The 11,730-nt window shown below is 53.9% G+C and overlaps 2 protein-coding genes across 2 annotated transcripts; both read left to right on the forward strand.

Annotated features, from left to right (window-relative positions):
* Positions 1–1,707: 1,707 nt before the first annotated feature.
* J7T55_003462 (homeoprotein) lies at positions 1,708–3,700 on the forward strand (the record flags this gene model as incomplete). The annotated part of the gene is made up of 3 exons (XM_053143488.1): positions 1,708–2,081; positions 2,140–2,348; positions 2,412–3,700. 3 exons carry the CDS (start codon positions 1,708–1,710, stop codon positions 3,698–3,700), a joined length of 1,872 nt encoding a protein of 623 aa, XP_052993712.1.
* Positions 3,701–6,063: 2,363 nt separating this feature from the next.
* J7T55_003463 (uncharacterized protein) lies at positions 6,064–11,254 on the forward strand (the record flags this gene model as incomplete). The annotated part of the gene is made up of 3 exons (XM_053143489.1): positions 6,064–6,887; positions 7,166–10,635; positions 10,731–11,254. The coding sequence occupies 3 exons, from the start codon at positions 6,064–6,066 to the stop codon at positions 11,252–11,254; spliced, it is 4,818 nt and encodes a 1,605-aa protein (XP_052993713.1).
* Positions 11,255–11,730: the final 476 nt, after the last annotated feature.

The following is an 11,730-nucleotide window of genomic DNA, read 5'->3' on the forward strand; positions in this document are numbered from 1 at the left end:
CAATGAGGCAGCTGGGCAAGCAGACACTGCGTCCGCGTCTGCGTGTGCGCTCCGCTACGTTGCGTGGTGTGGTGTCGTGGCGATGTGGTGTGGTATGGTGTGGTGTGGTGTGCCGCGATTTGTTTTTGTCGCAGGATTGGGCCCGATCCAGAGCGCATGAACTGAACTTTGTGTGCAAGCAGTCTTGATGCTTTGCTTTGCTTTGCTATGCTGTGATCAGTTCTTAAGTTTGCATGTTGCTCACCCACCCCATCCGTTCGTTTGCTCGTATCCGGGCGGGCGTTCGCTGCGAGTCGGAAGTCGAAAGAGAAGAAAAAGTTTCGAACTGGTGAGATCCTTGGTGCTGAGGCATGGGCTGACATGCAGACCAGACCAGAGCAGAGCAGGAGAGGCAAAAAAGCTACCCAAGCACTAAGTTCAGTGCACCGGTCCATCACTCACTCAAAAGAGTATCAAGCTGCAGGGTGGCCTAGCTGGTCTGGGTGGTGGCAGGCGAGTGGCAGGGAGGCGGGCGCCCAGGGTGGGAGTGCATGTGGGTTGCAGACCAAGTGGGCCGTGGAGCGAGAGGAAAGCGCGTGGGACTGGTCGACTGTGCCTCCTCGATCAGGGACAAGGGCTGCAGGGTCAGTCAGGACGCTCAGGAGCCGCCCTTTCCCTGCCTGACAGCCAATCCCCGTCGAGAGCCCCTTCCAGGGTCGGAGCCAGGGGGGCCCCTTCCTCGCCCTCCTTCCCTTTTCCCTTTCTCTCCCTCTGGCAGGAAGGAGGAGGGAGTAGTGCTTGCTGTACGTACTGTGTGCATGCAGTCTGGCCTGCGTGCGTGAGTGAGTGCGTGGGTGAGTGAGTGAGCTCTCCTGTTCCTGGCTCTGCTCCTCCTGCTCCTGCTCCTGGCTGGCTCGAGCTTTTTTTTTTCTTCTACCGTATCCCTCCCCCCCGTGTCTCCCCGTCGCCGCCCTCTCCTTTTCCTTTCTCTCCATCGTGAATCCCTCACCGTCAGTCCACCCATCCCGACTCGTCGCTGAATCGACAGACTTTCTTCCCTCCTCTCCTTTTCTTCCCTCCCCGCTTCTTTATGTTCTAACCACAGTCACTCCCTTGAAGTCCCCATTGTGCGCTTTCCAGCCAATTCTCGGTTCCCCGTTCAATCCTTCCGGGCGTCCCATTTACATTCTTTCGGCTAACGCGAAAATACCACCGCTGTTGAACCCACTTCACCTTACCTTCCTTGCTTTGCCTTGCCTTTGCACCCAAACGAGGGAAGCCTTGGGACTCGACATTCCTTATCGAACGACCTGAACCCTCTCTCTTCGCCTCTTCAACTATTCCCTCCCGCCCACACACTGTACTGTACCACGCTGCCATTCATTAGGCATTTGTACTTGCAACTGGCCCGGGACGACACTCCTTACTTGCTACTTGCCTTTACTACTTCTACACATTCCTTATATCACTACTCCTGTCTCGACTATCGAGTCCGCGGACCGCCGACCCACGATATCACCACACCTCTCAAGACTAGCACGGTCTCTGAGATACACACTGGTCATTCCATTAGACGCGGGGAAAAAAAGATACACGCGCACCACACGAGCTCGGCTGTCTCCTAGAGGAAGCACCGAACCAGATCCCGCTCCTGTGTAAAAGACAATAATCCTGACCTCACCTGGCAACACTCACGGCCCTTACATCACGAGTCCTCACCAGCCCGAAATGGCCACAAAGGTTGAAGATTCGGGCATGTCAGGCCCAGGTTCTGCCACATCGACTGTCCAGCTGGACTCGGCCAACTCGCCAGCTACAGTCCCTACTCCAGTGTCCGCCGGCCACCCCGGTATGGCACAAACACCATCACCCTCAACCTCTAATTCACAACATGCTGGCTCTACATCAAAACGCCCGCCGCGAAAGAGCACTCTGACGCAGCAGCAAAAGAACCAAAAGCGACAGCGAGCAACGCAGGATCAGTTGACGACGTTGGAGATGGAGTTCAACAAGAATCCCACTCCCACCGCCAATGTACGGGAACGAATCGCCGACGAGATCAACATGACTGAGCGCTCAGTCCAGATTTGGTTCCAGAACAGGTATGGACCTGGACCGGCTATACACCTTTGGCACGAATTAGACTAACATACATTCCAGACGTGCCAAGATCAAGGCTCTGGCAAAGAAGAGCCTGGAGACAGGTGAAGACTTCGACGCTATCCCAGAGTCCATGCGCACCTACCTGGCTATGCAGGCCATGGAGTCTGGAAAGGGCCTCGGGGCAGGTTTCCTCGGACGCGGCCTGATGCCTTACGGCCATAGCGGTATGCTCCTTGGCGGAGAACAGGGTGGCCAGGGCAAAGTCCGTAAGTACAAACCAAGCACCGAGCTGTCACAAATATTCTGGTTGTCTAACGACGAATCTAAAGTGATTCATCACTTGACCTGCCGCTCTCTCAGCATTGGCAAGTGGACCCGCGTTGGTCAAAACACCATGGACCTGATCATCTTCTATTCGCCTGACAAGTGTACGATGACCTACTATATCAACAATGAGCAGGCTGGGTACAAGATTGAGTATCCTTTCGCTCACATCAAGTCCATTTACCTCGAGAACAGCGAGGGCGATCCGAACAAGCTCGGTGGTATTGTCATTGAGTTGAACAGACCACCAAACTTCTTCATGGACTCGTCCCCCACGACCAATGGCTTCTTCCAATGTGGCGATTTCACTGAGGACCAGCAAGCCTCACAATGCATGGTTCACCACCTAGGTGGCAACCCCAAGGTCCTCAGCGGCCAGCTCGCTAAGCTTGTGTCTTTGGAGTCGTTCATGAACCGTCATCAGACCAACCCTTACGAGGCCATGCATGCCATCTCGATGTCGGCTCCAGTCTCGCCGACAAACCGACCGTCCTCACAGCCAAGCTTCGGCCAGCCTCATGTCGGCATGTATCAGGAGACCCAATGGGGTGCCCCGCCGACGCTGCACCCCGGTATGGCTCGTGGTCACAAGCGGCAACGCAGTAGGTCGGTGCCGATGCCTGTTGACTTCGCCATGCTTCAGACTCCCATGCCATCATTCTTCATCCAACATCCTGGCGAGAGTCAAGCGCAGCCTCACAGCCCCAACATCTTCGCACCTGTTCCCCAACAGCCCAGCGGGATGGGACCTAATCTGCGAATCGACACACAAGCCGGCTTTGGACTTGATATGCGGCAGTATCCCATGTCGGCGACTACCGCGCCCAGTGCCGCATCCCCCTCCGACTACTCTAGTCCCAACTATTTCGCACAACATTCTGAGAACACACCGATGCCAACCTCGAGCTACAACACTCCTTACAGCGGCACCTTCCTGTCACCAATGGTCAACTCTTCGAGCCTTGTACCGCAGTCTATGTCTCCCCTTTCGTTTACCAGCCATGGTGACCCAGCCATTGTCGACCAGTCGCCACCGATGTCGATGGTTGGTAGACCTGGGTCCGCGGATCTCTATCCCGTGCACGAATCTGCTATGTCGGATGATGGCGCGAGTCTGAACGAAATGTACTCGAAGCACAGCATCAACCTTCCCATGCACCCGCCCCATTCACCAGCGTTTGTGGAGACGTCTCAAGCAGACTTGGACATGAATCAGCTGGTTTCTTTTGACCATGTTGAGCCTGCAAGTCTCTCACCGGAAAGCATGCAGCACATGTCCGTCAACGAATCATGATCGAAAAGATGGTCCGTTGCCGACTTCAGCACCTGTTGGCTGGGTCTGATCTGCTCGACAACGATGTTGTGATCTAGACAGGAATTGTCGTATATACCCTGGGATTTGCGTTTCGCCAAAGGAGGGAAGAGGGGCGTTGGCGCCGTCTGTATGACCGGCGTTCAGGTGATCTTGTCCCACATAAACCTGGCTTTTGTTGTTCGCATTTGATTGCGCCACAATGCCCATCGCTACATTTTGTTTACACTCTATGTTCATTTGCGCCACCATTCAAAGACTCTGTTCTCGTTTTATCCTTGAATCTGCGATCTGCATGTCGATACCTATCATTGGATTTCGATCATGTGTGTCTGGCACCTCGATCTGCTCTTTTCTCCGCGACTGCCGGTCGATCTTGGCTCGTTCACACCGCTCAAGGCGTGGGCGAAGCTGGAAAGACCGGCCGCCCTGAAGCCATTATTATGGCTTCAGAGGTACCTAATAGCTATTGTCGAGTACATGTGGAAGATGCTGTGTCTATCTTTCCGGGCTGTTGATCTTACCCTTTTTTTTTTCATCGCAATACAGGTCTGCAGGAAGGGACAAGTTCTGGGGTGAGGGGAGGGCCCAGGAGGCTAATTACTATTACCGCGATGGATGGTTTGACGGGCAAGCAACAACAGCGGCACAATGCCATCAACCTATTTCACACCTTCATCGAAGGTGAGGTTGAATAATCTCTGGGAGATGGGTTTGAGGGCCCTTTTTCTATACGGATCATGTGCCTGGGCTCATGTCTCGGAAGAGACAGCAGTCCATGCTTCGTTCCGTCTCTTTTTTCTTCCGCTATGGACATTAGGGACGGCCGGACGGACGTGATTTCGAACTTTCTTCTTGGACATAGGGTCGGTTGCACGGGCCAAGGCGTTCTTGGCTGAAATGGAAACATGATTTTGAAAACAGACCGCAATTGATTGAACAAAGTGCTTGACATGTCAGAAGAAGATCGCCAATGTGACTTGTCAGATACTCCGGACTGTTCAGGATGCTTCCCACGTAAGGCCAAGAGCGTTTCACACAGCTATGAGAGGCACAGTCGGAATGCTATCAGAAGAATTGGTAGATGAACATGCAAGTCACCAGCATAGTACGACATGTGAGCCTCGTATTTCTTGGATGGTAAGCTTACCAGAAACAGGCGAGGAGGCAGGGAGTTGGGATCGGGGCCCGTCGCGCCGACGCCCCCCTTTGAGCCTCCCGGTTCTTCTCGAAGCATAAACCCAGTCGGAAGCACTCTATAGTAGCAACCTCTCAGTCTTAACAGGCGCATGCCCCACAATGGGGTATCCTGCAAAAAGTGTTGCCAATGCAGCTGGCTGGGAACCCCAACCTCTGCGCAGGCACAAAGGGGCGTGCAGGTCTCAGCATATGTCCTATGCACAATGGTTTGGCCTGGGCTCTGATAACGTGCAAATTGTTCTAACACGTCCAGATTGTTGCTTGTCGTATTCCTTACTCTGAGCCTGGGAGACCATGACATGTCGAGACCCATCTATCCACTCTAGAACAGCAGCCAGAACAAGCAAGTCGTCAGCCCATTTACTGCGTTGAACTTACTCAGGATCCCGTATGCGACTACTGAGTGGGGTCCGACTTGCCGACCACTCCGAGCCTTCTACTGTACGGATGGTAGACAGCGCGGGATCCGGGGCAGTTCGGATGACACCTACTGTGGGCTAGTACACGTATACTGTACTTCAGTACACCCAGCGTGCCGGCTGCCCCTGGGCAACAAGGGCAACAATAGTCCACACGAGGATCTCACTGTCAGGTGCTCATCCAAGTTTTTCCGTGCCCAACTTTCCTTGCAGTGAATCGTTCAACCCCCCCGGGTGGGTCCGTGCCTCACTCCAAGTCAACCTAGAAATCGAGGTTGGAGCGAGGACGTGGTATTTATTTGTTTCGACGATTCGTTTTTCGATTGTCGGTTTGCCTGATTGCTGTGCTGTGTACCTCGTATGTCATTGGAACCTTGGACCGCGGAAGGACCAGGGAGCCGGCGGGCTGTGGCTGACATTTGTAGATCAATGGCCCCTTCGGCTGAGCTGAGCCCGTCTTAGACCGTCACCTGCTTTACTGCACTAATTAGGCTTAACTCTCGCTGCTGAGTGACGAAAGGTGCTCGGCAACGCCCCTCGTTCTTCGATTTCAACGACGTCTATCGCTTTACTTGCTTCTATCCCACACAAGTCTCACTCACTAGCCGAGTCTTTGCTGCCAAAGACTTTCCAGGCTCCAGATGAGTCTGCGGCTTTCTCGCATCCGCATGGGAGGGGACGCTTTGAAGTCCTAATGACCTCGTTAGAATTCTTCATCCACTCACCATGGCAGGCGGCAGCTCAGACCGGCGCAGTACCAGCATAGACATACTGCGCTCCGAGCTCGACAACATCCATGAGGCCGAAACCCTGGTGCCATCTCGGCCGAGCCTAAGGGACGAATCGCCCCCAGCTGGGGGCGAATCAATCGAGACCGGAAGACGCGCCAATGCAGGAAGGAGCAGCTCAGCACGAAGGTCGAATAGCAGCACTCGGAGAAGCGAGTCTGGGGCACATATCAGATTCTCGGATGATGCAAGCCGTCGTGAAAATCGCCGTGGGTACGGACCCTCCCACCTGCAGCTTGACACGGACCTCTACCCCATCCAGAGCAGGGTTGAGGATACCGAAGCCGCAAGGCGATGGCGGGAGAGCCGAGATGGTCCTTCACAGCCGGAGCTGTCATCCCCAGTACTAGCTGGCGGGCTGGAAGCCGGGGAATCGAACGCCAATAGGGTCAGCTTCGCGTCGCAAGCGGTGGCCAGCTCCGGGCCGGCAGCTCGTCATCGGCGGCTACGGCTCAGAGGGATCGGGGGAAACGTAAAGAATGTGGCAAGCGCCGCGGAAGCCAGCGCAAGGGTCTCACGCGCGAAAGACTGGGTGGCTCGACAGAGAGCTCGGACGAAGCGCCTCAAGAGGGCACCCACAGGCCGGCTGAAGTTGAGAGTTGCGGCTTTGTACAAGAAGTGGATTTACGAAGGGCTCCTGCGCCAGAAGCCCCTGCCTCCAAGCGTCGATGGGAGGCATATCCCTCTCAATCCCGGCCAGGCTCGTCGCAAAAGCCTGACGGACGAGCGGACGGGAAAGCCGTACATTTCAAACTTTATCAGGTCCAGCCGATATACTCTGTGGTCTTTTCTTCCAAAGCAATTATTTTTCCAATTCAGCAAACTCGCAAATGCATATTTCCTTACTATTGGCATTCTTCAAATGATACCCGGTCTCAGTACTACAGGAACATATACGGTTAGTCTAACCCATCTCCTTCTTTATTTCACGACCCCATCACCAGTAGATAAATTCGCCCAAGATGATCATCTTCGACTCTGTACATACTTACTTACACATGGTAGACCATCGGTCCTTTGTTCGCTTTCGTTGCACTCAGCATGGCCAAGGAGGGCTGGGACGACTACAGAAGATACAAGCTGGACAAGCTTGAGAACAGGACTGAGGTGTGGGTTCTGGACCCCGCTAGGAGCTTGTCAAGTGAGAAGCGGCACGGCAAGCTTCGAGAGAAATTCCGAAGACGTCGTGAAGATGTGGCTGGTGAGATGCAAGAGCTGGACCGGGTAGAAGAGCGGGAAGACGAGAACCCCCCATGGTCTGAAAATGAAGACGTCCAGTGGTCCAAAGTGCAATGGGAGGAAGTTCGTGTCGGCGATATCATCAGACTACGCAGAGACGACAACATCCCCGCCGACATGGTGCTCCTTCATGCCACGGGGCCCAATGGCATCGCTTACATCGAAACGATGGCACTGGATGGCGAAACAAACTTGAAGAGCAAGCAGGCGTGTCCCCTCTTTACGAAACACTGTGGTTCTCTATCGGCACTGAACTCAGTACAGGCGGAAGTGGTCTCGGAAGACCCCAATCTAGACCTATACAACTACGACGGCAGAGCTGTTGTCGATGGAGAGGCCATGCCTCTTACCCTGAACCAGGTCGTGTACAGGGGCTCGACACTGCGGAACACGAACGAGGCCGTCGGTATTGTGATCAATACTGGGGAAGAATGCAAGATCCGCATGAACGCGAGCAAGAACGTGCACGCCAAAGCACCAGCCATGCAGTACAGGGTCAACAAAATTGTCATTCTTTTGGTTTTCGTTGTCATCATGCTCTCTGTCGGCTGTTCTATCGGCAACATCATTTGGGTAGACGACTATGAGAGGCATGCATGGTACTTGGACGACGGATCAGTGGCTTTTGGTCAGATTCTCATCGGCTTCGTCATCGCGTTCAATACCCTGATCCCATTGAGTCTATATGTCTCCTTGGAAATTGTCAAGATTGGCCAGGTCATGCTTTTAAGAGACATCGATATGTATGACCCTGTGTCGGACACCCCCATGGTCGCTAATACCACAACAATCCTTGAAGACCTGGGTCAGGTCAGCTATGTCTTTTCGGACAAGACAGGAACTCTGACGGAGAATGTCATGCGATTTCGCAAGATGAGTGTAGCGGGTACAGCATGGCTGCACGACGTGGACCTGCGACGCGAGGCTGAGATCAGGAAGAAAAGACAAGCACAGATTGAGATGTCAGGAGCCAAGTCCACCAAGGGCAAAGAGAATCAGACCGCAAGAGCTTCCATGCACACCATGAGGTCGGAGCCTGTCGAGGAATTCCTTCTCGAGGAGCAAGGATCAAACCTGGGCCCAATCCGGAGGGCAGACTCGGTCTGGACGTCTACATCGCGACCGAGTAATCCTCAGCAGTTGAGAACGGACGATCTTATTCAGTACATACGGCGGAAGCCCAGCTCACCGTTCTCGAAGAAAGCGCGATACTTCATTCTGTGTATTGCCTTGTGCCACACCTGCTTGCCAGAAAAGAAAGCAGATGGTGAGATACAGTTCCAAGCCGCTTCGCCTGATGAGCTAGCGCTCGTTGAAGCAGCTCAAGATCTCGGATACCTTCTCATTGATCGCTCGTCGCAGAGCATCAAGCTGGAACTTACAGACGAGAACGGTATCACGGCAACCGAGACTTACGAGGTTCTGGATGTCATAGAATTCAGCTCAAAGCGCAAACGGATGTCCATTATTATTCGCAAGCCAGACGGTCGGATATGTGTCTTCGTTAAAGGTGCTGACAATGTTATTCTGCCCCGGCTTGAGCAGAGCAGATTAGCCATGGAAACTGCCTCCGCCGTCGACCGCAGGGCTAGCCTGCGCAAGAGCATGGAACAGGAAAAGGCTTTGCGGAAGATGAGCCTGCACAGCGCGAGGAATAGCACTTCTGTTGCTCGGGTGACCAGCAGTCTCACAAGTAGAGCAGGCATATTTGGGAGAAAGAGCACCACGAAGCGATCTGCAAGCATGCAAAGGAGACGATCAAGTGCGCTTGTGGATGAGGTTGACTCGTGGATCACCAGTCGCGAAAGGGACACATCTGGGAACGGAGAGAGTTACCAGTCTCAGCAACCCAGTGGGGCACGTGGGCTGTCGATCGAACTGCTCCAGTCTCCGTTGGCAATAGATGACCCTTATGACGGCATGGTCGACGAGAATGTTGCCGTGAGCGACAACGAAGTCTTCGAGCGCTGCTTCCAGCATCTCGATGATTTCGCTTCCGAAGGCCTGCGCACTCTAGTGTATGCCTATCGCTACGTGCCTGAAGACGACTACAACCAGTGGAAATCGGTCTATCTCGAGGCAACCACGAGCCTTGTTGACCGCCAGACACGCATCGAAGCTGCCGCCGAAATCATCGAGCAGGGCTTCGAGCTGGCTGGTGCTGCCGCCATCGAAGATAAGCTTCAGCAGGGTGTCCCGGAGACGATTGACAAGCTTCGCCGTGCGAATATCAAGGTCTGGATGCTCACGGGCGACAAGAGGGAGACAGCCATCAATATCGCCCATTCTGCGAGGATATGTAAGCCTTTCTCGGAGGTTTACATTCTTGATGCCACCGAGGGCGAGCTCCAGGAGAAAATCGCCGCAACCCTCGTCGAGGTTGGACGCGGAATGATAATGCATCCTGTTGTTGTTATCGATGGGCATACTCTTGGCGTGGTCGAAGACGACGAGTCGCTCAAGGTGTTGTTGTTTGACCTCGTGGCCCGCGTCGACTCTGTCGTTTGTTGCCGCGCTTCACCAGCGCAGAAGGCGACCCTCGTCAAGTGCATCCGTACGCAAGTCCCGAATTCTCTAACCCTGGCCATAGGAGATGGCGCAAACGATATCGCCATGATCCAAGCTTCCCACGTCGGTATCGGCATATCGGGTCGTGAAGGTCTCCAGGCTGCCCGTATATCGGACTACTCCATCGCGCAATTCAGGTTTCTGCAGAAGCTCCTATTTGTGCACGGGAGATGGAACTACATCAGGACTGGCAAGTACATACTGGGCACTTTCTGGAAAGAGATCGTCTTCTACATCGTACAAGCCCTGTACCAGGAGTACAATGGATACACAGGGACGAGTCTATACGAATCTGCATCCCTGGCCGTATTCAACACCCTTTTCACATCGCTAGCTGTCATCCTGGTGGGTATGTTCGAACAAGATATCAAAGCCGAGACCCTCCTTGCGGTGCCCGAGCTGTATACCTACGGGCAGAAGAACAAGGCCTTCAACAACTGGAAGTACTTTGGCTGGATCTCCATGGCTGTCATCGAAGCCGTGCTCATCTACTACGGGGTCTGGGGCATCTTCATGAAGATTAATTTCAGCGTAGACAACACGCTCTTCGCCATGGGTGACCTCGCATTTACGGTGTGCGTCTTGTTTATCAACATTAAGATGCTTGTCTTGGAGCTGCACAACAAGACCCTTGTCACTTTCATCGGCTTTTTCATCAGTGTCGCCGGCTGGTTTCTCTGGAATCTGTTTCTCTCAGCTATCTGTACGTATAAGCATTTTTCACAGACGGCTTTCATCCAGGATAATTTGGTAGAGCATCGCCTCGGGCTGCACAACAAGTTCACTAACATGTCACAGATGATTCGCGAGTTGGCCCGTACATCGTGCGTAAGGCATTCATCTACAACTTCGGACGCCAGCCGACGTGGTGGCTCACCGCAATCATGGCGCTCGCCATGGTCATCGTTTTCGAGCTGGCAGTCAGCGCCGTGCGCCGCATCTTCTGGCCCCAGGACCAGGATCTGATACAAGAGACTGAGAAGTACGCCGGCGTCCTGGACGTCATGAAGGAGCATGCTGCGGAGTTGGGCGAGGCCAGTGTCACTGCCGCCGGCGGAGACGGGAAGGGAGCGAGCCAGGACTTGGCGGCAAATGTCCGCACATCGCAGCATGAGTGGAACGGCTACGGCCAGCGTGCTGGGAGGAGACGGAGTCGGAAGATCAGCGGTGATGTCTATGCGGCACCGCCTTTCACGGCGACGCCGGAGGAGAGGGATTTGGATCCTCTGGATGATGCTGGGTCTCTTGTTGGGGCGTCCGGGGACAATGTGAAGGGAAAGCGGCAGTCTGTCAGGACAAGTGCCTACCAGGTGGATCCGTAGGTTCTGAAATCAGGAAGGCAATATCGGGCAGGGAAAGGAAGATCATGAGTCAAATGATGGATGAATTGATGAGTTCTACAAAATGAGACCAGGTTGAAAAGCTAGTGCCGACTGAATTATTGGTGCTCCGTCGCAGTCTAGTTCCCCTTCGACATAACAGCAGACCAATTGATGCAGCCATCTCTAGGGAGATTGAGAACCACGATAGATATCTAAGGGATTACAATTTCGCCTTTATGGCTTTCACGGAAGATCGGGAGAGAAGCATTGGAACACTTCTTTAAACATCCTAAAGTACCTTAGCTCCCCTCCCCGTTAGAGCGAAACAAGCTCTGGAATGTTTCCCGCTCTTCGTCCGAAGTTCAAGTCCCGCCCCTACCCGTTGCGTCGTTCTTGAAACATCGCCAGCCACAGGTGATTGGCTGCTTGGCACAGAGGCTCCATCCCCAAACGTGCAGCAACAACCGAGCCCGGTC

The sequence above is a fragment of the Diaporthe amygdali genome (assembly GCF_026229845.1).
Source record: "Diaporthe amygdali strain CAA958 chromosome Unknown NODE_14_length_1008325_cov_65_372321, whole genome shotgun sequence".
NCBI lineage: Eukaryota > Fungi > Ascomycota > Sordariomycetes > Diaporthales > Diaporthaceae > Diaporthe > Diaporthe amygdali.